Consider the following 25853-nt stretch of genomic DNA (forward strand, 5'->3'; position numbering starts at 1 on the left):
TTGGAATCTTCTGTTCAGCTCTTTAGTATCTTGAATTCTTCCTTGTGCTTTGGCTTCTCTACGCTCCAGTGCAATCTTCAGAGTTTCTTCTGAGCACTTAACAGACAGGGCTGGTGCTAGCTTGGTTTAGGTTAAAGAAAAGTCTGGCATTCAATGTGAAGGTCACACCAGTACCTTCATCACAACAGTAACATAAATACATAGAAAATTCTTACAAACCCAAAGGGTCAACTCCTGGTGGTTTTCCGGGTACGGGCCTTAGGCCGGGAGTGGAATTGCTGCCTGGGGTTGGTGCATCAGTTCGTGGAGTAGGGGTACTGGACTTGGAAACTGGAGTAGTAGATTTTTCATTCTACCAAGAGACAGAACGGAATGGAACAACAGTTAGAACACGATCTTAGTAAGGACGTGAAATAATTTTTCTAAAAAAGAGAAATTAACTCAGGCCTTTATTATTTTAATTTAGGAAGCATACTAATGAATTCTTTTTAAATTGGAGCTGTGGACATCATGAAAACATGGGGTAAGAGTACATTTCTAGGAACTTGGGTCTAGGGAACAATGGGGGTGGACAATCACGGCGGCCGGAGGGCGAGTGAGCCCTGGCTGGGGCTTCTGCAGTGCATGGACAAGCTGGAGTTGAGCTTCAGGGGGATGTGCTCCTGTCACGAGAGGTAGCTGGTTGGCATGTCACTGGAAAAGCGAGCTCCAAAGACAGACTTTGAGCCAGAGGAGCATCTTAATTCTTTTTCTATTTTTAGCTATAAATTCAGAAAGTTAGTAAAAAATGTAATTTGTATATTTTTTAAATGGTTTGTTGTAATAAGTGACAAGGAGAAAAGACGACACAGCACACAGAGATGGAATGAACCACAAGTGCAGGAGCAGGGGTGTGGGGAGACAATCCTGACTCGCAAGCAGTTCATTTTGCATTTGTGATTTGTGGTGTGAGTCAGGTAGATTTTGTAAATGACAGATTGCTTTCTAGATAGGAAGGGAAATTTAATTCCGTCATACATAGCTTGGTAATTCACTCAAAACTAGCAACAAAATCACAGGCAAGCCAACCACTAAATTTACCATAAACCACAGACAACAAAACTCCCTGTAAACCCTGAGTATGCTTTTTCCATCTTCAGTAAAACACATCTCACACACATCCCTCCAGATCTTCTCTTTCACCCATGCAAAAAGGCTCACACAGCATATATATCCATCGTAAGTTAGGAAATCCATTCTGCTCCCGAAAACACTGTGCAATTAAACTTAGATACTAACAAGAAAAACGGAAAAGAAAACAAAAATGAAAATAAAACCCAGCCACCTTGAAACAGGCCAACCTGGATAAAGATCTGCTTACAAGGCTAAGTTCTTTGGATTTGGAGGAAGGAGTGCTGCTGGACGATGCGATAGAAGCTGGACTGATGGGGGCATCTTTCTTGAGCAGGCGAGTCTTGTCAAGGCCATTCTCTCGTGGGGAATGTGCTGGGCTCCCTCGAGGGGAAGATGGGTCCTAGGAAGGTACCAGGGGTGTTAATGGCACACAGGCACTCCCATGCTGGACACATTTAATAGCTCAGAAGAGCAGAACGTTCTGGAACGTCAAGCCAAACTCATTGCTACAGAGTTCATCCTAACCCACAATGCCCTGACAGAGCTGCAGAGAACTGCACCCCTCCTCCCCACCAGCTTCCTGAGACGGTCTGGAGCCTTATTAGGAGCAGGAGGCCTTCTTTTCCTCCCTTGATTTGAACTGCATCTCATGGTTAGCAGCAAAACATGTAACCCAGCATGCTACCAGGGTTCCTTTGTTCTTGTCTAGAGATCAAGATTCAATAAATGAGAGAATACGGCAAAACACTATTGAAATAAAAAAGAAGCCTCCACCTATCGGCAAGCCTGCTGAACACAGAGGGTATAGGTCTATGGCAGTAGGAAAAAACCCTCAGAGGAAAGAACAATTTTCACAGAAATTTCATTCATAGAAAATAAACTGAAACCCCAAAAATTGTGGTTATGTGCCATTGAGTCTCCTGTGACTCACAGTGACCCTATGTATCGGAGCTCTGAAGCCTGCCCTGTCCTGAGACAGTCTCATTGCCTCTGACACACTTACCCCCCTGCCCCAAGTTATTATATCAACCCATCTCATCCAGGGTCTTCCTCTCCTGCACTGTCCCTCATTCTTCCCCCAGATAAGCAACAATGGAGCCTTCAGAAATTAAGAGAACATTTTCTAACTGTTTAAACATCCAACACTATCAAAACAGGGTGAGACAGACAAACCAGAGACAAGCATACCTCATTGGAAACGTCAACCACCAAGTTGTCATCACTTTTCTCACCATCACTGTCCTGTAATTAAGAAGCATTATCATCAATCCCAGCAGAAGAAAATAAATTTTCTCTTTAGCTAGATTTATCCTAGGTGAGCCCAAACACATCCTTTATGTAAAAAAGAAGAGAACTATACTAAACTGTGCTAACATGGTATATTATACTAGTCTATTTAATCACTATTATGATATTATGGTCAAGGTATGAAGGGTCTATTTCACAATTTAATAAACTGAAGCTTACGGCTTGCAAATAAAGGTTCAAAACTGGCACCCCTTGGCTAACCCCAAATTACAGACGGACGTGATGTGACTTGGTCTGTTACTGCTTTAAAAAACTAAGAAAGTGGCTCTGCATCTGAGAGCTGGGCAATGAATAAAGATGACAGAACTTCAAAGAATCGACGCCTTCAAGTCGTGGTGCTGAAGAAGGAGTACCAGATAGCCCACAGACTGTCAACAGAACAAAGAGTGCAGAAAGTGAAACCAAGGTGCCCCTTGGAGGCAAAGATGGTGGAGCTTCATTTCACATGACTTTGGTCATGCTGTTAGGAGGGGCCAGTCCATGGACAAAGTCATCATGCTGGGAAAAGGTGGAGGGCCAGTGAAAGAGACAAAGACCTTTAACAAGATGAACTGACATGGTGGCTGCATTAACAGGCTGAGCGTATCAGAGAACGAGGACGGCGCAGTACAGGACAAAGTTCAGACCTGTTGTTCACAGGGTCACTAGCAGGCTCAGAAGACTTGATGGCACCTAACAATAACCCTGATTTTACAACCAAGAGGTTCCACATGAACGTCCAGGAAAGCGGAGCTCTGGCATCACCCCTACCCCACTGGCGCCTTCGTCAATGTGACCTGCCTAGTTCATGCTGTAGAATGAGCCCCAGACCAAGCTATGGATGTTCTGGATGTCTCTGAAAGTTCTATTTCCCACATGTGTGTGCATCCATACAGGAAAGAACCCTGAGATATACGTGCAGCAAATAACTCCACAGAAATCACCACCAGAACATTAAACTTCTCTATTTGTCACTACACACACTATTCTTACCTGTTCACATGCGCCTGGGCCCACCAACAAACATTAGGCTCCAGCTAGCCCATGTGGAGACATATACTTAAATACAATTTCTTCACCTCTCAGGGAATCTGCAGGCCTGTGTTCTACTTTAGATTGGGAATAGCCAAATGAGAAAATGGCTCCTTGGTATAAAGAAAAGTTGCACTTACATAACGAGCTGCAATCTCTTTCTCTTCAGTTTTCTGCTTTTTGCTATCAGAAGAATAGTCTGTTGAGTTCCTGTGCTTCTCAGCACCTCGGAAACTGGCTGACGGGGACACAGAAGAGCTCTGGAAAACACAAGGGGCAGCTTGGGTTAGGAGTGACCCTCCACGTGTCAGGGTGACTAGTTGAGCCACGAGAGCCTTTCACTTAACTTTTTGTTCTTCGGCACATTATCCAGAAAGCTTGAAGGAAGGGTGTACAAGAGAATAGAAGATGTGAAAAAAGAAAATAAGAAAGAGGGTGGAAGGAAAAAAACACCCAAGAAAGAGGAAGTAGAGAGCCAGAGAGAATAGAACAGTGAAGTGGGAAGCAGAAAACAGTATAAACCTCAAGTAACAAAAACTATGTACTATTTGCACCAACCAGGGGTTCCTTTGGTTTAAACTATGTGTTATATCATACTGTTAAAATGCCTTTGGAAACAAAGAAGATACCAGAGAAAGAAACTTTTTAAAAAGTGTGCTGGCTAATGGGAAGTCAGTATTTCCAGCCTGTAGAGTCACCAGAAAGAGTCTCAAGTATCTGAGTAGCAAAAGCATTCTATGTGGGCCAAGGAGCACCATTCCCAAATGCAGCACCAACTCAGCCAGGTGTCAGGAGGGCTGTTCTTGCAGCGACAGGGACAAGGTGCTGACAGGTAGGATGTCTAAGAAAACCAGCGCTAGGAATATAATCAATCACTCGCAGACCCCGCCCCTCCCCCACAAAAAAACCCTGAAACAAATGGTAGGAATACACCTTAGCCTGAAACTCTAAGTCAATTCAGGAAACGGTTCAGTAATAACCATCCTCAATCACAATTTTATTCAATTCCTAAAATCTACCTTTTGGGTTTTACCATTTGTCATCCTTTGTGGGTAGAGAGCCAGAACATTTACAAGGGTCTTTGGTGTAGCGCATTACAAGCAGCACTCTAACCAGGAGATGAGTAGTTTGAATCACCCAGCAGCTCGTCAGGAGATAGATCCATAATCTCAAAGGCTTACAGCATTGGGAATGTGATGGAACATTGTCAGAAGTCAGAGTTGACACAGTGGGGCTTATTTCAACTATAGGAAGGAGTGTGCTATTCAAAACCTCTGGTTCTGTATTTTATTTCCATTAAACCATAATGACATACTCTCTTTCGCAGCTAAACTGTCAAAACCTGTTAAAAGGGAAATTAATAGACTTCTCCTTATGGACTCCCTTTAGTTGAGGGAGTCAGTAGCTAGTCAGTTCGCCCCCTAGTGTTCACCTGCAGTGACAACCTCACCAGTTGCTCCACAAGTAGGGTTAGGTGGAGGCTGGGTAAGGAGGGGGAAATGACCAATGAAGAGAAGGATCAATGAATGTGGATGGTTATCTCTAAACCATCCCCTAGTGGTTTAGTCCCCCTCAAAGCTTTACATGAAAACTCGCTCAACTCTTGTGTACCAAACCCTGTAACCAACCATCCTGCCGCACTCACACAACTCTAATCTTGGTGGTAGAAAGATGGCAGCTTTCATTCACTAAGGTCGAGGAATAAAACAGAACAAGAGCCAGGTAATTTTAATAATGGACTTTTTCTTGACTTACTGAGCTTTAAGCTTCATTCTCAAACCAAATGCTCATCTCTCTTTTTTTCTCCCCCAATCTGAGTAGCAGACATAGTCTAATGCTTTTGCTTTTCCTTCTCACCACACAACTGCAAATACGACTGTGAGCTGCTGCTGCTATCACTGCGTGCCAGTAACTAAGAACAGATTCAGCTGCCCTCTCAGGCAGCTTTAGGAGGCTGTACACTGCACAGGAAGAGGTGGCCCATCTTTCTTCAGTGGAGCAGCTGGTGGACTTGAACTATGTGTATTTGGGTTGGCAGCACAACTCCTTGCCACTTGGCCACCAGAGCTCCCTCCCGAGAGCTATCAGTGATCATATTTATGTCTAGAACCTCTGTCTAGCTTTCCCCTTATTTGGTCTATTGCCTGTAACTCTATGGCTCCACAGTTCACCTCTCTTGAGGAAGGACAATTTCCCACAGTCCCAGGGAACCAATATGTGAGGTATGGCCTCACTGTGTATCTCAATCCAGAGCCCTCATCTGGCTTTCTAAGTCAGCACTGCCAGCTTCAAGTTCCTCAATCCTCCCTGTAGTACCAGTGCATCTTAAGTCTTTCTCCTGGCTTCTTGGAAGGCATCTTCCTCAGTAGCTTCCAAAATTCCCCTTATCCTTTAAGAACTAGCTCTAATGTCACCTTTCAAAGCTCCCTCAGACACTGTTAGGCAGGATTAATCCCTCACTGCTCTTCGTGGCCCTAACAGTTGGTTCATGTCATGAGTCAAGAGCACTCACAATGTATTTATGACTTTGTGTTTACAGGGCCACTTCCCACTGCAGGCTGTGGGTTCCTCAGAGGCAGGGTGCCTGGCTCACTGAGTAGCAGAAAATGGCCTGAAAATGTGACACACAAATGACTGAGACCCTCGCCTCCCTACTCTGGAATGTAAACACAAAGCAATGAGATACACTGCCTTTCAGAGGGCACCAGGCTGAGCAATTCCACAGGAAATGGTTCAGCAGAGTCGGATGTGAACACAGTACCCAACAGAAGTTAGCATGGCAGCTCTGTTCTGTCACATGCTCCTTTTCATCTAATTCAAGATGCCTTCATTTCACTAAGCTGATATTTTATAAGGAAAGAGGAGTTCACATGCATATGATTAAAAGTCTTTAAGCTTTCTCATTCTAATGCATTCTGTGGAAGTCTAAGAGGAAAAACTGATTCTTAAACAATGATACACTGTCATAAAAATTGACCTTACATGGTTTTACAGTCAGTCACCCCTCAGCATCTGCAGAGCATCTCTCTGATGTTCAAGTTCCTTTACAGAAAAATCTGTGGATGTTCAAATCCCTTATGTAAAATGGTGCATCATTTGCATATAACCTACACACATCCTCCCACATCCTTGAAATCCTCTCTAGATTATTTATAATATCTAATACAATGTAAATGCCATGTAAATAGCACTTTCTGCTCCCTCTCAGCCTTTGAGGGAGTACCCTGAAAACTTAGCTGCTTGCCCCCAGCCCCTCACAAGAAATATTTTTCTCATCTTGGAAAAAATTTGTGATTAGTTCCATGTCCAGGTATGGAACTGATGGATATGGAAGCCTGACACTGGAGTTTTGTGCTTATTTATTGGAACACACATACCATCAAGTCCCTTTGTTTTTATACAGCTGATTGCTTCTGTTTATGTGAGCATCTTTTGATTTTTTTAAAATTTTACAACAGTTACACATTAGAGTTTCTGGGTAGAATGATAAAGTAGTTAATTATCAGTAACATTTAAAGGTTAAGCTGCACAGTGGGCACTGGGGCAATCAGCAAGGTTCAAATAACATAATTGCTCTGGAATCAAATTGGACTTGGCACAGCCTCTCATCATGACTCTGAGAAGTCCACTTCACTGCCACCGGAAAACCACTTGGGTCTTTGCTGGACATGTGAACAGGAGCAATTAAATATATACTGCTGAAGACAAAGCCATGCTCTTACCAGAAAAGCTCATTTTTATGTCTCCATTATTATCTTAAAAGCTTAGTTGCATTAGACATTTCCCCTAGCTTTCTACATAAGAAACGGAGTGGAGCCGAATCATAAGCCTATATAAATCTACACATTTAGAAATTAAACTTAAACCTTTTCTCACTATTACTAGATCAGTCACATATGTCAGCAAATTTGTTACGAACTGAAATCCACAACCCAAAGCAACAGCCTGTATGTGGAAAAGGCGAGCAGAATACCCTGAGTTGTTGGGGTGCGGGGGGAGTCTCGTTTCTCTGCCAATATATTAATTTTTTAAAAAGTAAACATTTACATTAGAACATTATAAAAAGCAGCAGCAGAGGCATTTAATAAAAGATGCACTGCAGTCAGAAGAAAGGAATAAATAAGAAAAAACTAGAGATTTTTAAGTTTCAAAAGATGACAACTCCAATTCTTTTGGTAGCAAAGGGCAAATTTTGCATACATTTATTCCTAACACGACAAATCAAGTTATCAACTAAAACAAAGAACATTCTAGATTCTAGTCTGAAATATAATTTAGGCCTATTGACCACATCACCTGCCAAACCACCGCCTGAAGATCAACGAGGGCTAAATATGTGTAAGAGTTCTAAAGTATTCTCCCAAAAGGAAGGTGGTCTTGATGGAATTGCCCTAATTTATTTACAGGTAGCACAAGATTTTAAAAGCAGGCAAGTGACATTCACTCTGGAGTCAAGCTGCTTGAATTTGAATCCGGAGTCTTCCACTCACTTAATTGCTGTTTAGCCTTAGGACATTGCTCAGCCTCTCTAAACCTTAGCACTCTTTGTAGTGTGGGGTAAAAACACCCCCAAACCTCTACTTGCCTGCTCTGAAGACAGTGACATAATTACCTTCCTAAAGCAGGAGGCACAGTTGAGGCCCCTCTCCTGAGCTTAGGGCAGGAGCCCGCAGAGACCACGCGTGTGTTGTTCTCCAGCTGCTTCTAGTCACTCCAGAGCGCTCTGGATGACAAGCGATGTGGATCTTCTATTTTAAGGCTCAAAAAAGACTATTCTAGGTATTTATGTAGCTCTTCTTCTCAGCACAGATATTTAGATGGTCCATAATGATAGGGTTTCAGTATGCTATTAACTAAAACACATCTCCTTTCAACAATCACAATGAGGCTATGGTTCACTTCTGCATTGAGGAAGGACTATAAATACCACCTGCAAAACAGAATTTCTAATTTGATTTCAAAATCACATCAAGCTAACTCTGCTTTCATTCACATGAATCCATTCACATGGATTCGTTCACATGGACAGCTTAGCTGTCAACCAGAAGAAACTTGTTCAAGTGGAGAAGCCTGGGAAGTCATTTGTTCATTACAACCTCTAAAACCCCATCTACCTGATACCAAAGGGTAAACCTGTGTTCATGTAGGAAACACAGATAATGCCAGGGCAGAGGGTTTCCTAACAACCTGGTCAGCAGGACTCCAAGTCTGGACCACCCCACATTACACTTCTTGTCAAACATAATGATCAAGAATGGCCCCCTTTTATCTCAAAGTAGCTTAGATTAGATAATGAAATCATCACTCCAGCTGCAGTTTACTTAGTCCAGGGATTCTCAAGTCATGGTCTAGGTCAGCGTTAGATTTAGAGACAATTCAAGGTGCATCTGTCTGTAGCAGGAGGAGTTCAGGGAAGGGAAAACCCTGAGGACACTTTATTAAGGCTGTAACTAAAATCCTCAATTAATGAAAATCTCCTTTGCGAGCTTGTAATAAAGAAGTCCAATATGTAGAATGAAACAAACAGTATGAAACTTTTCTTGAATTCAGAGACACCAGGGAGTTGCTGACGGTCAAGGGAGGTGATCCATGTTTCCTGACCTGTGGAAGGAGGCTGTGCCTGCTCTGAGACCAATGCAGGCTTTTAGGGCAGTACACTGCGTGGAGGAGACTACCCATCTTTCTCTTTCAGAACAGCTGGTGGATTCGAACCAGGCATGCCTCTGGCTTGGCAGCACGGCTTTTTATGCACTAAGACACCAGAGCTCCATTACATAACCCACCACTCAGAGTGAACTGGGTTCACTAGTACTTAAAGCCGTTCCGGGCTAGCAATGCTTCTTGCAACAGGTTTTAAACTAAAAGCAACATTTTGGATAAATGCACACATACCAAATGGAGTACCTTATGCCAATGTTTCTGATTAGTTGAGATTTTACTGTATATAGTATTACACTAAATGCTTATATTCACATTTAGAGTACTCTACAATTGCTGTATCATTTTAACATATATGATCTCATTTATAAGGAAACGATCAAGATAAACTAGGGTAGGGGAGTCTTCAATTGGGGAAAAATTTTTTTTTAAAAAAAAACACCTTTAGAAAGAAAATTTAGTTACATGCAAAACCTTCTATAGTGACTCTCCTAACACATGCATATTTATATAAATTAACTTGAAATTTACAGTGCAATGGTGAAAAAAAAACCAACAAAAAAACCACAACACAGCAGAAACCAAAACTGAATATGGAAGGGCTCAGAGCCAGTCACTGATGTCAGTTTACAGCTCATTACTGCAAGACTTTTTTTTTCTCTTTAATAACCTGCCTGATTAAGGAAGTCATTAAAACCACAATCTGTGTATCACCCTCACAGAACATTACTTTTTTTTTTTCCTTTACAAATTAACATACATCAAAATTCACCTTCAGAAATGACTGGGACTTTCTGAAGACCTGCCCTTGTTAGAACAGGATTTAATATCATCTCCAAGTAAGGTAATGAGTCTATTCTTAATAAATATATCACCTTGGATAACATTTCACGAGCATGTTCTTTAAAATGTTAAGTAGTATTGTCTTTGTTTTCCTGCTTCTCTCCTGGTTAAGGGAAACCTGAATCAAGATTATCAGATCATCAAAATACTATCAGACCAGAGAAGCGTCAATCAGAGGAATGATTAAGAAAAGAGGCAGTGGTCAAACTCTAAACACTCGAGTCAGACACCCATGGTGTCAAGACAGAGCTATGCCAATTCCTTTGTGATCTTGGACAATTTAATGAACAGCTTCCATTTCTCACATAAGTAAAACGAAAGCAGCATACTGCTTTTGAGGTTTCTGTGAAGATTAAAGGAGATGCACATTGCAAAGCACAAAACGTTACTATCTAATTGATCTGAATAAAGAACTACTCTTCTGCAAATGTGGAAAGTGACTGGCAATCTGATCTCAGTTCACTTCTGCACTCTAAGTGCTCAGTGAGCAGCACCAAGTACAGAAGGACAACATGCGTGAAATACATACCATGCCCTCTTCGAGGCTCAGTCAGGGGGACAGGAACTCCTGACAGTCAAACCACTTGGAATCCAAAAGTTCTATATAGTTTTTCTTTCATGCAACGGAAAACGATGGCCCTCCAACATCCAGTCATTCATGTTCTCATGGCTTCAGCATTATATATTACTTGGTCAGGGTAAAATGCCCTAATAATTTATAAGGTATCAATAAAATTGATTTTAAATTAGGGCATTATCTTAATGTCCTCTTGGGGTTTCTTGACTGCTATTTCCTCTTCCTGGAATAAAAGCCATTGGCTTCAACCCAGAAATTTCATTAAATACAGTTCCTTTCACTGAAGAGCCAAACTGCTGAAACACGATGTTGCTGTGCTGACTCCAGGCTAGGTTCGATTCCCATGTGGCCAGCTCGGCTTCCTTCTCCTGAGAGCCACTGTCTGCATGTGGCCCACACTGCAGGTCATGTGAGGAAGTTACTGGGGCATGAGAGAGGCCAAGTGTGCCCACCCACCACTATACCCACCACCACTCACACAGAGCAGAAGCCAAACTGATCAAGCAGCATCATTTCTTTGGGTGACAGACAGAAGTGTACTGGGTTAACTTCCTACTGCACAAAAGTCAGACATATCTTTTAAATGATCTTTTTTCCCCCAAGCAATTTCATATGATTTGACTCAGCAGACCTTATCAAAGTCTGTAAGGCCACATATTCATTTGAAGCATATTCATTTGTCCTTCATCCAGAAGCCTATGCATAACATGGTTTCTATAAATCATATATGCAGATGCTATCTTTGGAGAATTTTTTTGTTTCTATCTGTTTATGCTGTTACATGCCGATGAGTCAGAACTGATTCATAGCTGACTCTCCTTTGGGTTTTCAGAGGTTGTAAATAGCACAGAAGGAGACAGCTCGAGCAGCAGGTCGATTCGATCTGAGTGCCTCTTGGTTGGGCAGCACAGTTCATTAATTACTGGGCCACCAGAGCTCCCACCTTTGTTTATAGTACCTATTCAACAGGGATGGTGAGACTTCAACTCATATACTTTAGGCCTATAATCAAGAAGGTCCAGTTCTTGGAAGAAGACTTCACGCTTAGGAAGGCAGAGCGCCAGCGAAGGAGAGGAAGACCCTCAAAGAGATGGGACTGATGCAGTGACAGCAACAGGGGGCTGAAGCACAGATAAAATTATGAGGATGGCTCAGGATCAGGTGGTGTTTTGATCTGCTGTACACTGGGTCGCCTTGATTAGAAGGTGCTTCAACAGAACCCAATAACAACTGGACAAACATACATTTACACACTATCTCATAACCAACATTTTTAACGTTTGCTGCCAACATTCGTGGCCCATGAACTGGCAGCTAAAGCCAAAGTGGGGCAGGAAGGAAGAAGACTGGAAACATTTTCCTTCTTGCATTTCTGCTAAGCAGCACTGGTGTAGATTTATTCATGTACTGTGCGCTAGTCCTGAATTACAAATCCACACGGTTCTAGCAACTGCTCTGAAAGCAGCTGAAGTAGAGTGGTTCACAGAAAAAATTAGACACTTCGTTTTAAGACTTGGCAAGCTGTATCTTAATGGACCAGAATCCTCATTTTAGTAACTATTAAAATTTATTGGAAAAGTAAGTCTTTTCATGTTGCTATTTTTTTCCAGTAAACTGTTTTAATTTATTTGAAAGGCTAAATATTTTTTCTTCCAAAGAGTGTTAATTCTACAGAGCCTCATATATATTCTTATGTATTATGTATGCAAATATACTTTATACAGTGTCTAATGGTAAGTCAGCAGGAATGAAGAAGAAATTTAGCGTATGGATTTAAAAGGAGGCTGCTCAACAGTTTTAAGGTGAGCCAGAAACCCCACACTTCTTTATATCACTACAATTTGGCTGTCCAGTCTTGTAGTAACGTTACTATTTTGATCCTAAAGTTATTCATTAAAATATTAAAGGGAGCTATGATCTAAGCTCCAACTTTGACAAATAGAAATATAATGTAAGCAAATTTTGTATTTGAAAATATTCTAGTTCTTATTTTTAAAATTTTGAAAGAGAAACCAATTTAGTAACAACTTTATATGACAAGGTATTGAAAAAAATCATGTCATTATGCCATCAACATAAAACTTATTAATGTGATGGTTTGCATTGTATTACAGAATTAATCATTCAAAATGCAGACATTTTTAAATTTATAATCTGTACTGGTTACCATTCCTATTGCTCAAGAGCTACAAGTGGTTAGTGACTACTAGACCGGATGACATAGATCCCCATAGCGCCCAAGTTCCTACAGTCAGAATAGCTACGAACAGCACCCATTCATATCCTAACACTGTCACTGTTTTAACTGTTTATCTTCCCCTCCTGACTGTTAAGTCCCATGAAGGCAGGGTCCAGATCTATTTTTATTATCCCAAAATAGACCACTTGCTTGTCACATCACATGTAATTAATGGTTGTGAACAAGAAACTGAGTAGAAAACTTGATTCACTCATGAATATTTCTTACATGTTTCCATTCATTTTACTCCCATTACAGAGATTGGAGATAATGAATTCTTAAAGGAAATACACTCCTCTAACCTATTTCTTTGAATCTGATGTGCTCAAAATAAAGATTCTATTTGGAGAGAAACTGTGTGCGCGCACTTCTTATATGAATGTATGGGTGAGTGCTGTATGTGCTCATGAAAGCTGTGTTTATAGGCAGGTGGGTGCGTGCTGTGTGTATACACACATGTAGGTGTATGCTGTGTATGTATACATGTGGGTGTATACAATATGTACCATGTGGGTGTGTACTGTGTGTATACACGTATGGTTGCTGTGTGTTCATGTGGGTGTATACAATGTAGGTATGGGCTGTATGTGCACATATAAGTGTACACGTATGTGGGTGTGCAGTGTCTATGCATGTGGGTGGTGTTGTGTGTATACACGTGAATGTATACAAGTGTGGGTATATGCTGTGTGTATAGGTGTGTGGTGTCTATATACACATATAGGTATGTGCTTTGTATATACCTGAATGCATATGCTGTGTGTATGCTCATATAGGTGTGTACTATATGTATATGCATGTGGGTGTATACAACATGGGTGCTACGTGTATACACATATGTGAGTATGTGCTTTGTGTATGTGCATGTGTGGGTGTGTGCAGTGTGTATGCTCATGTGGGAGTGTGTTACATACCGTAGTTGGGGGTGGGGGGGAATAGGGGATTATGCACAAATGTAAGCCACAAACATTAAAGAAGGAGAGCCCTTCAAAAGTACTAATTTTATTTATTTTTTTAAAAAAAATATTATATTTTGTGTGTACCGTCAAATCGGATCCAACTGGTACAGGAGAAGATTGCCCCTCCTTCTCCATCAAAGCATTTGGTGGATTTGAACCACACGCCGCTGGAATTGCAGTGCAGCTTCTTTCCACTAGGCCATCAGAGCTCCCTCAAAAGCGGTAATTTTAAAAGTGATTCAGTGACATGGAAACTTTCAAGATCATGATGAAAAGGTATGAAGAGGGAACAATGTGGAAAAGAAAACGGAAATAAATGTCAGATTTTGTGCCAGGGAGAATCATCCAAAGTCAGACATGTCCCTTTCTGATTCCTGCTCCTACCACACCAGGGTCTAGCCAGCCTCCCGTGGGTATGCACAAGGGTGGACCCTTGTGTAGGCACACAATGTTTCTGTTCAATAAACACATGAAAGGCCAAGGTTTTCTCTTCAGTCTTAAAGTGATAAGCCTTCACATAAGGAAGCTATTTTTCACTGCTTGTCCCTCTTCTCATCTCCGTACACACTCACCAGCTATCTGTGGTGAGGGATAAACAAATTTCCCTGAAGTCCAAAATGATGGGAAGTGGTGGAAGAGCAGGTGTGAAGCAGGCCTTTCCTGATGGACCCACCACGAGGAGAATGCAGCCTTAGAGGTTTTCCTGCAGCCACTTGTTCAGAGTGACGGCCCTGCATCACTCAGAAATGTTTATCCCCCTAGTCAGTCACCACACATGAGGGTCAAAAGGAAAAGCTAAACAGAAGATAGACTCCCTGGTAGGGTTCTGCACATGTAAGCTTCATCCGTTGGCTTTTCAGTCAAAGGCAGCTAGCCAGGGTAAAGCAACCCCAAGCACTGCCAGTTCAGCAAAACGACTTCCGTACAGAGAAATGAAAACAAATGAGATATGTACATTCATATCTCCAATTCATTCTTTAGAAAGGTTTTTTAAGAATGAGTTGATATTCATGGTTAACTAGATCTAAAAATACAAGTGCTTGATAAAATACATAAAACACTGGGAAAACAAGCTGATCCATCAAGCATGCACCAGGATTATTGTAGCCTAACCAGGAAACGAAGGCAGTTGTGGTTCTGGGGTAGAATTCTTGCTTGGGGCCCCACATTCCTCCCTCACACAGCCACCTCTGCAGTGCATGATCTATGCGGGGTCTGTGTGTGTGAGGCAGAGCTGGAGCCCGTGCAGGGTCCAGACCAAGACTGACTACAAAGGAGGCATGCAGGTCACCTCTAAAAATCAAATGATAAAAATCCAAGGATCACAACTGTCTGACCCATACACGAGTTCACCAAGAGGTGGTGACCATCTCGAATGAACAAACAACACTAATCATCACGTAATGCCACAAATCGGTGCCCAAATGGTGAAAGGGAAATCCATGTAATCGCTCACCCCTCATCCCCAAACAACTACAGGTTTGAAAACCAAGCTGCAAAGGAACTATGGAGAAGACCCCAAGAGTTCTGCTCCGGGTGCCACCAGAGGGACCGGGTGCTGGGCCAGGGTCTGGCTCTGCCCTCCTCCTGCCACCCCTCCTTCCATTTTCTTCTCTCCTCCTTTTCCATATTCCTTTCCCAGCCCCACCCCGCCAGCAACACTTCTGTCAATACTCAGTCTTGCTGGTGGCACTCTGGGCTAAAGAGGTTGTTGACCCTTATTCTAACATGTCCTTTTAGGTTAATTACTTTTGTACACTTGGGTGTACCCAGTGACATTTAATCACTACCACGCTACTTGGGTACACAGAGCTGAATGGAGCCAACTGCAATTTGGCATCGAGCTAAATGGTGCGGTAATAGCAGCACACTGAAAATGGACTGGAAGGAAACACTCACCACGCTGAGAAATGAGGTGAATACCAGTCGATCAATCACTATTTTATTAAAAAAGAAGGACTCTGTATCTGTGGAGTGCTTCAGCTCTTTAATACTAAATATGACTCGAAGGAAGACGTCCTGCACTTTGTAATGCAAGAATAGTCTCTGCCACTAAGTATTCAGCAGGCATTTAGTGACTGAATGAAGATAAAAACTACTCTGTGTATAGGTACGATTTTGTGGTCCAGGACTTCTACCTCTGTCTTTCTCTCTCTCCAGCCACATTCCACACACTATTGTAAGATATTCCCAGGCTAACAAAGCTGGCAGGCCACTCTCTCTGTAGTCTTGTGATACTCGAACATCCAAACACAGCACCGGAGAATCAGGAGAGCCCACATCCAAGTGAGAGAATAAAAGCCTGCAAAAGACCAGGATTACTTTCAATGTCTGGTCGTCGACCTTTTTACCTCTGGCAAAGTTTGTTACATCAGGGGCCCAATGACTTCCCTTTATGGGGAAAGAAGAGTGCGTCAGCGAGGTCATTAGCCACCTATAGACCCTCTGGGTGGTAGAAGGGTAAGGGGGGTAGCAGGAAGAAGGCAGTGATTTGGCATACATGTTTTCAATGTCTAGCTAGAGGTAGGGAAATGAGGCTTTACTCCTTGACTGGAAGAATAACAAAGACATTCCTAGACAGAGCTTCAACTTCTGATTAAAATCAAATCCTACAATTCTCAATAAAAAGCTATGGTGAATCAGCAGCGTGCTAAACCCTGGGACATGGAGGGGAGCAAGATACCAGTTCCAGAGTCTTGTGGCATCTACAGAAACACGAGATGGGATGAAAGAAACAAAAGACTGTATGTAGGATGTGAGTGCTCTGGTTCCAAATCTAAGCTCCATCACTTACTGTGGAACTCCTGGCATGCTAATCTTGACACACCTCAATTTTCAAATCTATAAAATGGAGATAAAGATATTTGCCTTATGCCCTGTCAGGGCGATGAAATGAAATGAAATAACCATGTGAAGTGGAAGACACACCGTCCTCTCTTTCATGCCACTTCAGGCTTACGTCTGCACCAACGCTGAACTCGCAGGCCTCAGCCCTGCTCTAGGCTCATCACAGCACGGAAGAAACACCCAATGCCCACACAACTGGATTATTCCGTTTCCACAACGTGGTAAGCAGGAGTGTTTGAGGAAGACAAGAAAGAATAAACACTGATATCCACCCAAAGAAAATCAGAAAGAGAGTAAGGCGTTTATGTGATCAATAGGAAACAACTTATGTAAGCCGTCTTCAGAAGAGGTGGGATTTATTCGACAGGGAGGGTTGTCGGGGAAGTGTGGGGAAGACCACACACTCAGGGTCTGAGCCTGCCCAGAGATGCTGTACAGGCTGTGAGGCATCAGGACAATGCCAGGGAAGGAAAGGGTGTACAGAAGAGTGGTAAAACCCCAAAAGCCACAGGCTTTGCCAAGTCAAATTAGCAAGGCACGTGTAGGTTGGCTCAACCTGGGTACCCATCAGAATCATCTATGGAGCTTTTAAAAAAAAAAGTGTACAGAGGCCCCAACCCTGAGCAATTCAGTCAGACTCTTCCCTAAAGGGGCAGACTGAGCATGGGCAATTTCCAAACTCCCCAGGTGACCGTGATGTTGGGAACCTCTGACCTATAGCATATCCAGGTAATAATCAACGAGCCGCTGTGATTGCTGCCAATGAGAACTCCTAATCAAGCAGAGCTGCCTGCTCTTAGCACAGCCTTTCCAGAGCATGACAGTAGTAGCTCAGTGTTGGGGACAGCATACTCGACTTTACCTCCCTGGAGCTGAATCCATCAGGAGCCTCATTTAACTGTTAAGAAAATATTTTCTAAAACCATAGTAAGGGCTGGTTGGGGGGTGGGGGTTGTGGGTTTGTATGTGCACACGTGTGCATCCACCAGATTTTATCAAGGATGAGATCTCTTTACCGGTTTCTGGGCACCTGAATGGTGTTCCCATGCATGACTCTACACTACTGACAACAGTGATGTATTTGGAGTGCCATAATTAAAACAATAATCTCAATAAAGTGGGCATTAAGAGATAATTGGCCATCCTCAGGTATTAAGTAAACTGTGGTAAATGCCAAGGGCACTCATCAGCAAGGTCAATTACGATAATTGCTTATCTGAATTATATTATTGCTATTGTAAACCTTGCCTGAAATATTAAAAAAAACCACAAACTAACAAAAATTGACATAACACACAACATAGGGAAATGATCTGAGGTGCTTCCGTTGTTTCTATTGGTAAACTCACTGCTGTCAAGATGGAACCAATTCATAGTCAACCCTCAGTGGGTTTCTGAGGCTGTAACTTCAAGGAGAATATGGCCCCTCTTTCTCATGGGGCACTGGTGGATTCCAGCAGCCAGAAAGGCACGTTAACAACTCCCAACTGACTGCAGCACTAGCACGCAGCTAGTTCATTTTGGAATTTTGGTAATAAATACTCATTCAGAAGTGACCCTTGAACAACAAAGCTTTGAACTGTGCGGATCCTCATAGTGTCTCCCTCTGGAGACTGTGGTGGGCTCAGGAGTGGCTGATCATCTAGGCTGGCCTTGCCCTGGAGAAATGAACTGCTCATAAGGAGATGAGCCGCATCACAAGGTGGTTTATATTTTAAACAGATACCCGCAACATTTAACTACACAGTTCAAATCTATTTTGTTCAAAGGTCAACTGGAAGTTAGACATGGATTTTCAAAGAGTAGCTTTGAGGCTAACCAATCATACATAACAAAGGAAAATGGAGTGGCATCTAACTACAACAACAAATTACTAATAAAGTCAGAAGGCAAAAGAGTACACTCAGTACTGCATGGCAAAGAGACATCTTCCACTGGTACATGCCAGAGCAGGAAGTTGTTACACCATGGTCTTGTGCAGAATTGGGATGTCTCTGCTAGGTTGTATTCTAGTTTGTGGGAAGCTATGTTGTTCCCCCTGACCCCCAATGCCCTACTAGCTTGTCTAGATTAGCACTCAGACTCAAGGAACCACTGGTCAACCAGAAAAAGAGTCTGAGAGGGCTTTAAAAACTCTGAGGGGGAACTTCTGACCTTTGCTCAGCTATCTGCAAAGTGTTTGGCAATCAAAGAGTTTAAAACTTGTTTTTAAGCTGTGATTAAACATCAAGACTTTGATGTTTTATACGGCATTCTTCCCCACTAATTAACTTCATTAGTGCAGTTAATTAGTGGGGAAGAATACCGTATAAAACATCAAAGTCTCGATGTTCAGTGTCACCATCAGTTCAACTAAACAGTAATAAAGAAATCATTTCTGACCACGCACTTTATGCCTGCTCAGCATTTCTATTTACAAGTTCACACTGCATGATAAGGACATTTTCCTAAATACCTGAAGATGCCAGCTACAAGGCAACCCAACTGCACTGACAGCAACAACATGCTATTTAATACAGTGTAATTAAGTGGCCAGAACGCCATGGAAAGCAAAGGAATTGAGACATTTAATCAGTTTTGAGAATGGTACAGATGGGGACGGGGACCCAAGGCAAACAGCCTCAACAAGAAATATGTAACCTGAAGGCTCATTTTAATTATGCATTAGGTAGAGGCTTCAGCTTCAGTATGGAGAAAAAAGGGAGGTTCAGCAAGCTTCACACACCAGGAACTGCCCCCAGTGCGTGAGTTCCAGCACTGTGAGGGGGCTCGGTGTACTATAAGCTTTCCTGAGGTACACAGGGTGCAGAGGCCTTACAGACCCAGGACGGGAGAACAGTGCACTTTCTCCAAGTGAAACCCCCAACTATCCACAAACAGGCACTGCGGTTTACCCAACTCATACCCTTTGTTATGTTCGTTAAAAGTTTGAGGAACACGTGTCTACTTTAACCTCCTCACTTCATACACAAGGAATTCTGAATCCAAGGACATAACACCAGAAGAGCATCCTCTGATTTTAAGGTCTTCCTATGTTCTAAGACAAACTGGAAATGATCCATGTGTGCTGGGAGGACAGCACAACCTGAACACACAGCAGTCAAACAGCTTCCACAAGAAAGACAATGAAAGGAGCCAAGGAATGACAAAGGACTGGCTTCAGGAGGCCTGACCATTGCTTTGAAATCCTGCCTTAGGCCAAGAATTCTATTCAACATGTGTGAAGTGAAAACAGAATAATTTGGTAAATATTATGAAAAGGTCTTTAAAATGTCAAAAACCCAAAACCAATGATAAAGTTGAGAGAAAAGAAATATCTAATGTTTCCACTTTAGGATATTTTTGAAAAGTGACAGAACAGAGAAACCCTGTTATCCACAGTACCACCATCTACAGCTGTGCAGGATGTGGACTGCACAACTTCGTGGTACCCACGAGTCCAGGGAGGCCTGCTGGGGGGCAGGGCACGCCTGGCTAACTGGGAAGTTGATGGACTCTTAAGGTTTCATGGGAAGAGGACTGTAAAGATGAGTGTCAAGAAAACCCCAGGGGCAGTTCTGCTCCACTACCCTTGGGGCACTGGGCATGAGAGTCCACCCAGGGTATTTAACTACACAACGACAAATCAAATCGAAGCGCATCACTAAAAATTAGATTCAGCTGTTAATAAGGATTTGGGAAAAAGAGTAATAGGAATAAAAATGTACAAGTAAAAGCAAAATGAGGCAATTTCACCAGAATGGTTCACTGTATAACTAGCATCTGCCTCCCCAATGAAGTGTGAATCCCAGCAGGGCAGCCCTTCCTTTGCCTTCTGCTCCTACAGCCCTGGACCTAATGCAACACCAGGTCATGATCCTGGCAATGAATGACAACAGTTGAAAGCACTTAACACATAACAGGTTTGTGCGTTATATGCAGATGCTCATGGCATTTAGCATTATACAGGGACTAACTACACATCAATGAGGATTAGTGTCCTGAGGCTGCAATGACAAATCACCACAAACTGAGGTGTAAGACTGAAAGTTAGTCTCTGACACTTCTAGAAGTAAAAGCCAAAGTGTGTCATGCTAAAGCTCTAGGGGCCACTCCCGACTTCTAGCTCCTGGTGACAGACATTCTAGATTCTAGCTCTTCTTGGCTTGAGGTAACATTAGAACCCCAAACTCTGCTGCCATCTTCACGTGGACCTCTCCCATGTGAAGCCGGTTCCTCCCATGCTTTCAACCATCTCTCTTTGAATTTAAGGCGGGCCCACCCTAATCTATAAACTGGAATGACTCCCACTCCTTCATCTTACCTTGATTACAAATCCATCCTGTTTCCGAATAAGGCCATATGCAAAGGTACAGAGGGTTAGGGCTTTGATTTAACTTGTTAGGAGACAGAACTTAACCTTCTTAGGTGCCAACATTACAGATGTTTAAACAATGTTTACAAACCAGTTGGCTCTAGTTTTTGGTGGTCATTAACAGTGTGCTCTTGACCACAAACATTTTCTGTTTTTCTACTTTCCTGACTAGCCCTCTGTCTCTTTAGTGACAGAGACAACGACATTGTCTTAGAAATGGATAACCTCCTCCTCACAACCATGTGTGGACTCAATTGTTAGGAAAAAACTTATTGTCAGAATTCCTTAAGTCAGGATAACCACACAGTAGTGCCTCTAGCCTACTTAATTCTTTAAGGATCGTTTAGGATTTGGAATAATCAACTTTAAAAGTAGAAAAATCCACTGCAGCACTTCTCTGTTACGAACCGTATTTGTAAATACAAAATGGTAAACTTGATCCTATAAAACGCCCGACTCACGACCTTGGATGTATGAGCAGCAAACATGATGTGACAAACCAACAGCAAATGTTCTTCAGGCAATGCACAGTCCCCTGAGACACCAGGCTAGTGTACCAAGGACGAGCAAAAGAACACAGGAGCTTTTTCCAATTTATTTTATCTATATATATAGTTGTTATTGTTGTTGATTGCCTTCAGAGTCAAGCACGACTCAGTGACCCTATGAACAAAAGGTATCTACTTCCTAAACAACATGCCTCCAGAAACTATGAATTTTGATTTACATACACACTCATACACACACAACTCTCTTATAATACGCTCAAGTGATGTGACTGATTTTCTTAATTACTTGGGAGTCAGTTTTTTAAATTTATTCAGTCGCAATCATGAAGTACTTCTGGCTTGCTTGCAACTATTTGGGGAGAAATTAATAATAAGCACATCCAAGACATTTTTTATACAGGTAAAGTAGGTAGAAAATAGGAACTGATATCTCTCTCTCTCATCCTAATATTCTTCAATTAGAAAGGGTGGTAAATGACATTCAGACACATTCTGTTCAATTTAAATGAGTTTTCTTTAGGTATTTTGTGACAACTCTGTGACTGAAATATTTCATAATAAATTCTATCCTTTCTTTGGCTTTTGTGAAGGAAAAGACTTGAATAATCCCCCCAACAACAGTGTCCTGGCACTCTTAAATTATGTAATTCGCCAGGTTCAACTCCACTGGTACAATCACTTTCAAAGAAGATGGTTATAATACATTATCATTACAGCTATACAATCCAAGCTGAGTTTTCCTTGGCTGAATTCCTAACATTTTAATGCTAAAATTGATCTGTTTTAAAAACATCATGTGAAGGGTTTTTGAATACCATACATGCCCAAGCTCTTTATTTTAAATGCTTTAGAAATGAGATTGCATAAACAGGGAAAAAAATAAAATCTGTTCTCTAATCTAGCATTAAGCATATTTTAAAGAACAACAGGCATGTTTCCAAACAAACCACTGCAGTATACAAATTACCCAGCAGGGATGAGGATAACAATGCTTCTTATGTGGGTTTAGAACCTAGAGAAAACTGACATTTCATCAAAGTTGTCTTGGAAACAATGTTCTCTCTATTATTTAAAACATGAGAGGTGCATATTTGGGTGTGGGGTTTTCCTTCCAGAGCGGGAGGCTGCCAAGATGCCTGCAAATGGTGAGAACAGCAGTGCATCAGCAATACAATGAGGCAAGGTGCTCCCATGAACAAGGGACTACCTACTGTGTGTCACAGAATCAAGGAAGGTGCACGCATTAACAGGGCCTACTGTGTGTCAGCTACAGAATCAGGGAAGATGCTCACGTGAACAGGGCCCACCTACCGTGTGTCAGCTATGGAATCAGGGAAGGTGCAGAGATGAAAAGGGCCTACTGTGTGTCAGTAATGGAATCGGGGAAGGTGTTCGTGTATGGTATCAGGGAAGGTGCTTGCATGAACAGGGCCTACCATGTGTCAGCAATGGAATCAGGGAGGGTGCTCATGTATAGAACCAGGGACGGTGCTCGCGTGAACAGAGCCTACCGTGTGTCAGCTATGGAATCAACAGGGACTACCGCAGTGCACATATCTCACTACAATCAGGTTTCCACTTGGCAGAGTCTTCCTCACCTCTAGAATCACTGTGTTGGAGTGAATGCTACCATTGCTATGATTTTTCATGCTTCGCAGTATCCACTTTGGACAGTGTCCTGGAACACAAATTCTAGATCGGGCCACATGAATTACTGGTCAATGATACCATAGCAAACTTGATGCCATTCGCTTGGATTCTGTCAATGCCAAAAAAACAAGTGTTGTCAAACCTGCTGAAGGGGACACATGCTCTATGTGGAGAAGAGCCAGGACATCGTAAACTACAGATATTATAGATCACATCCTGGTAGACACAGGAGCAGATTTATTAAAAATCTGCTCATGCAAACAAAACCCAGAGATAACTTCCTCAAAGCCAACATAAGACCAGATAGAAAATAAGTGTTCCTGTTCCATACCACTATGTTTAGAGACATCTCGCTCACAGCAATAGCTCACTGATAGAACTATTTAAGTGAGCATACATACATTTCAGGAATAAAAGCTAAATGCTCTTAATGGTAAGAAACTGAACTGCTGACACAAAGGTGGTGGTGTTGTTATGTGCCGCCGAGTCACTTGCAACTCACAGCGACCCTATGTACAACAGCCCTAAACTCTGCTCTATCCTGTGCCAATTGCACTGTCTCCAACATACCCATCCCGATTTTCCCAGTCACTGAATCAATCCATCTCATAGAGGGCCTTCCTCTCCTGCACTGTCCCTCCACTCTACCAAGCATGATGTCCTTCTCCAAGGACCTGTCTCTCCTTACAACATGTCCAAAGTATGTCAGACGAAGCCTCAGAATCCTTGGCTCCAAGGAGCCGCCCGGTTTAACCCGTTGTAGGATGAATCTGTTTTCTTAGCAGTCCATGGTACATTCAATACTCTTCTCCAGCACCACAGCTCAAAGGCATCAATTCTGCTTCTATCCTCCCTAGTCATTGTCCAACTCTCAGACACATAACAAGGGATTACAAAGACCATGGCCTGTATCAGACACATCCACTAGCTGCTCCACAGGCGAAAGATGGGCAATCTCCACCAGCACAATTAACTGCCTCTGAAAATCTGCTGAATTGTTGGCTATAGGTTGCTACTGACTTGAAAATACATAATATACTAGAAATAGAGGAAAAATAAATAAATTTGATGTTGTTGTTATGTGCCGTCGAGTCATTTCCGACTCATAGCGACCCTATGCACAACAGCTCTAAACCCTGCTCTATCCTGCGCCAACTGCACCGCCTCTGACACACCCATCCCGATTACCCCAGTCACCGAATCAATCCATCTCATAGAGGGTCTTCCTCTCCTGCGCTGTCCCTCCACCCTCCCAAGCATGATGTCCCTCTCCAAGGACACGTCCCTCCTGGCAACATGTCCAAAGTATGTCAGACGAAGCCCCAGAATCTTTGCCTCCAAGGAGCAGCTTGGTTTAATCCTCTCCAAGATGAATCTGTTTGTTTTCCTGGCAGTCCAGGGTACATTCAGTACCCTTCTCCAGCACCACAGATCAAAAGCATCCACTCTCCTTCTGTCCTCCCTAGTCATTGTCCAACTCTCTGATGCATAACAAGCGATTGCAAAGACCATGGCCTGTATCACGCGCACCTTAGTCTCCAGAGAGACACTGTTGCTCCTGAGTACCTTTGAGAGGTCCCTAACAGCAGACTTTCTCATCGCGATACGCTTTTTGATTTCCTAACTGCTGGTACCAAGAGTGTTGACTGTGGAGCCGAGCAAACTGAAGCTGTGAACACTCTCAATCTCTTCGTCATCCATCCTGATGCTGCTAATTGGTCCAGTGGCGAGAATCTTTGTCTTCTTGACATTGAGCCTTAATCCATACTGAAGGCTGCAGTCCTTGACCCTTCGCAGCAAGTGCATGAGGTCCTCCTCAGTTTCAGCAAGCAAGGTTGTATCATCTGCATAACGGAGATTGTTAATAGATCTTCCACCAATCCTGATGCCACAATTCTCCTCATAGAGCCCAGCCTCTCGGATAATCTGCTCTGCATACTTAAGAAATTAATCAACATACATGTAAAGGGTAAACTCTCATAACAAATTCATTACTGTTTTATCACAAAGCACTCTACAGTTTGTATACCCTTTCCACAATGTGCCTGTCCTAAAACACTGCTAGGACATTATTACTAGCCATCATATTAATAACAAACCAGAAAACCAACTGAGATTCAGTGATTGCTTCCGGTCACACAGCTAAAGAGTGAAGAGAGTACGGGAACAAAGGGCTTTTCACTCTAGCTCTCAATCTATTTTCACAAACATCCAGACATAAATATGGAGACTATGACAAAGTCAGTAATGGTCTACTTTTAATCAGTTCTATAATTAAACAGCAAGGTATTTTTAAAATATTTACTGATTTTAAAAAACTTAAATAATTTAGGGGAAAAAACCCACAGTATCTCACAATGTGATTTTTAGATTACACTGCTATTCCAAGATTATGCAATTTCTCCTTACTCAAAACTCATCGCCATTAAGTAGGAACTGCCTCACAGCTGACCCTCCAGCAGCTTCACCAGGGGGTAAATCATCTGGGAGGCGACTGCCACTCTTTCTCCCTCAGATAAATAGTAACACCTGACATTTGAGGGAAGGAATGAATGGGGTACTCGTTCTTTAGGACAGTCAACCGAACCAGATTATCTCTTCAGGGAGAAACTTCTGAAGGCAGGAATTGAACAATGACATGAAAGGAAAACAGCAGAGAAATAGTGGGAACAGTATGGTGAGTTATAATGTGTGGACTGTAATTAATGCCATCGATAAAATTTGTATGAATGAATGGAAAGTCAATTTCACTCAATGCATAATAAAATAAAATAAAGAGGAAGAA

The 25853-nt window shown here is 42.3% G+C and overlaps 1 protein-coding gene across 7 annotated transcripts in view; it reads right to left on the minus strand.

The window, feature by feature from the left end:
* LOC102867049 (transducin-like enhancer protein 4-like) overlaps window positions 1-25853 on the minus strand; it is a 215243-nt gene that overhangs the window by 22009 nt on the left and 167381 nt on the right. For 4 of the 7 annotated variants that reach the window (XM_006891977.1, XM_006891976.1, XM_006891980.1 and 1 more), the window contains 4 exons: window positions 3573-3692; window positions 2302-2355; window positions 1361-1513; window positions 220-352 (listed from right to left, as the gene is read on the minus strand). In XM_006891977.1, the coding sequence (XP_006892039.1) occupies window positions 220-352; window positions 1361-1513; window positions 2302-2355; window positions 3573-3692 (460 nt within the window). Of the gene's footprint in view, window positions 1-219; window positions 353-1360; window positions 1514-2301; window positions 2356-3572; window positions 3693-22997; window positions 23012-25853 lie in introns of all 7 variants that reach the window. The other 3 variants (XM_006891979.1, XM_006891978.1, XM_006891982.1) reach the window with 2 other exon arrangements.

This window comes from Elephantulus edwardii, unplaced genomic scaffold (genome assembly GCF_000299155.1).
Source record: "Elephantulus edwardii isolate Elephantulus edwardi_28Jun2011 unplaced genomic scaffold, EleEdw1.0 scaffold00108, whole genome shotgun sequence".
NCBI classification, from domain to species: Eukaryota; Metazoa; Chordata; class Mammalia; order Macroscelidea; family Macroscelididae; genus Elephantulus; species Elephantulus edwardii.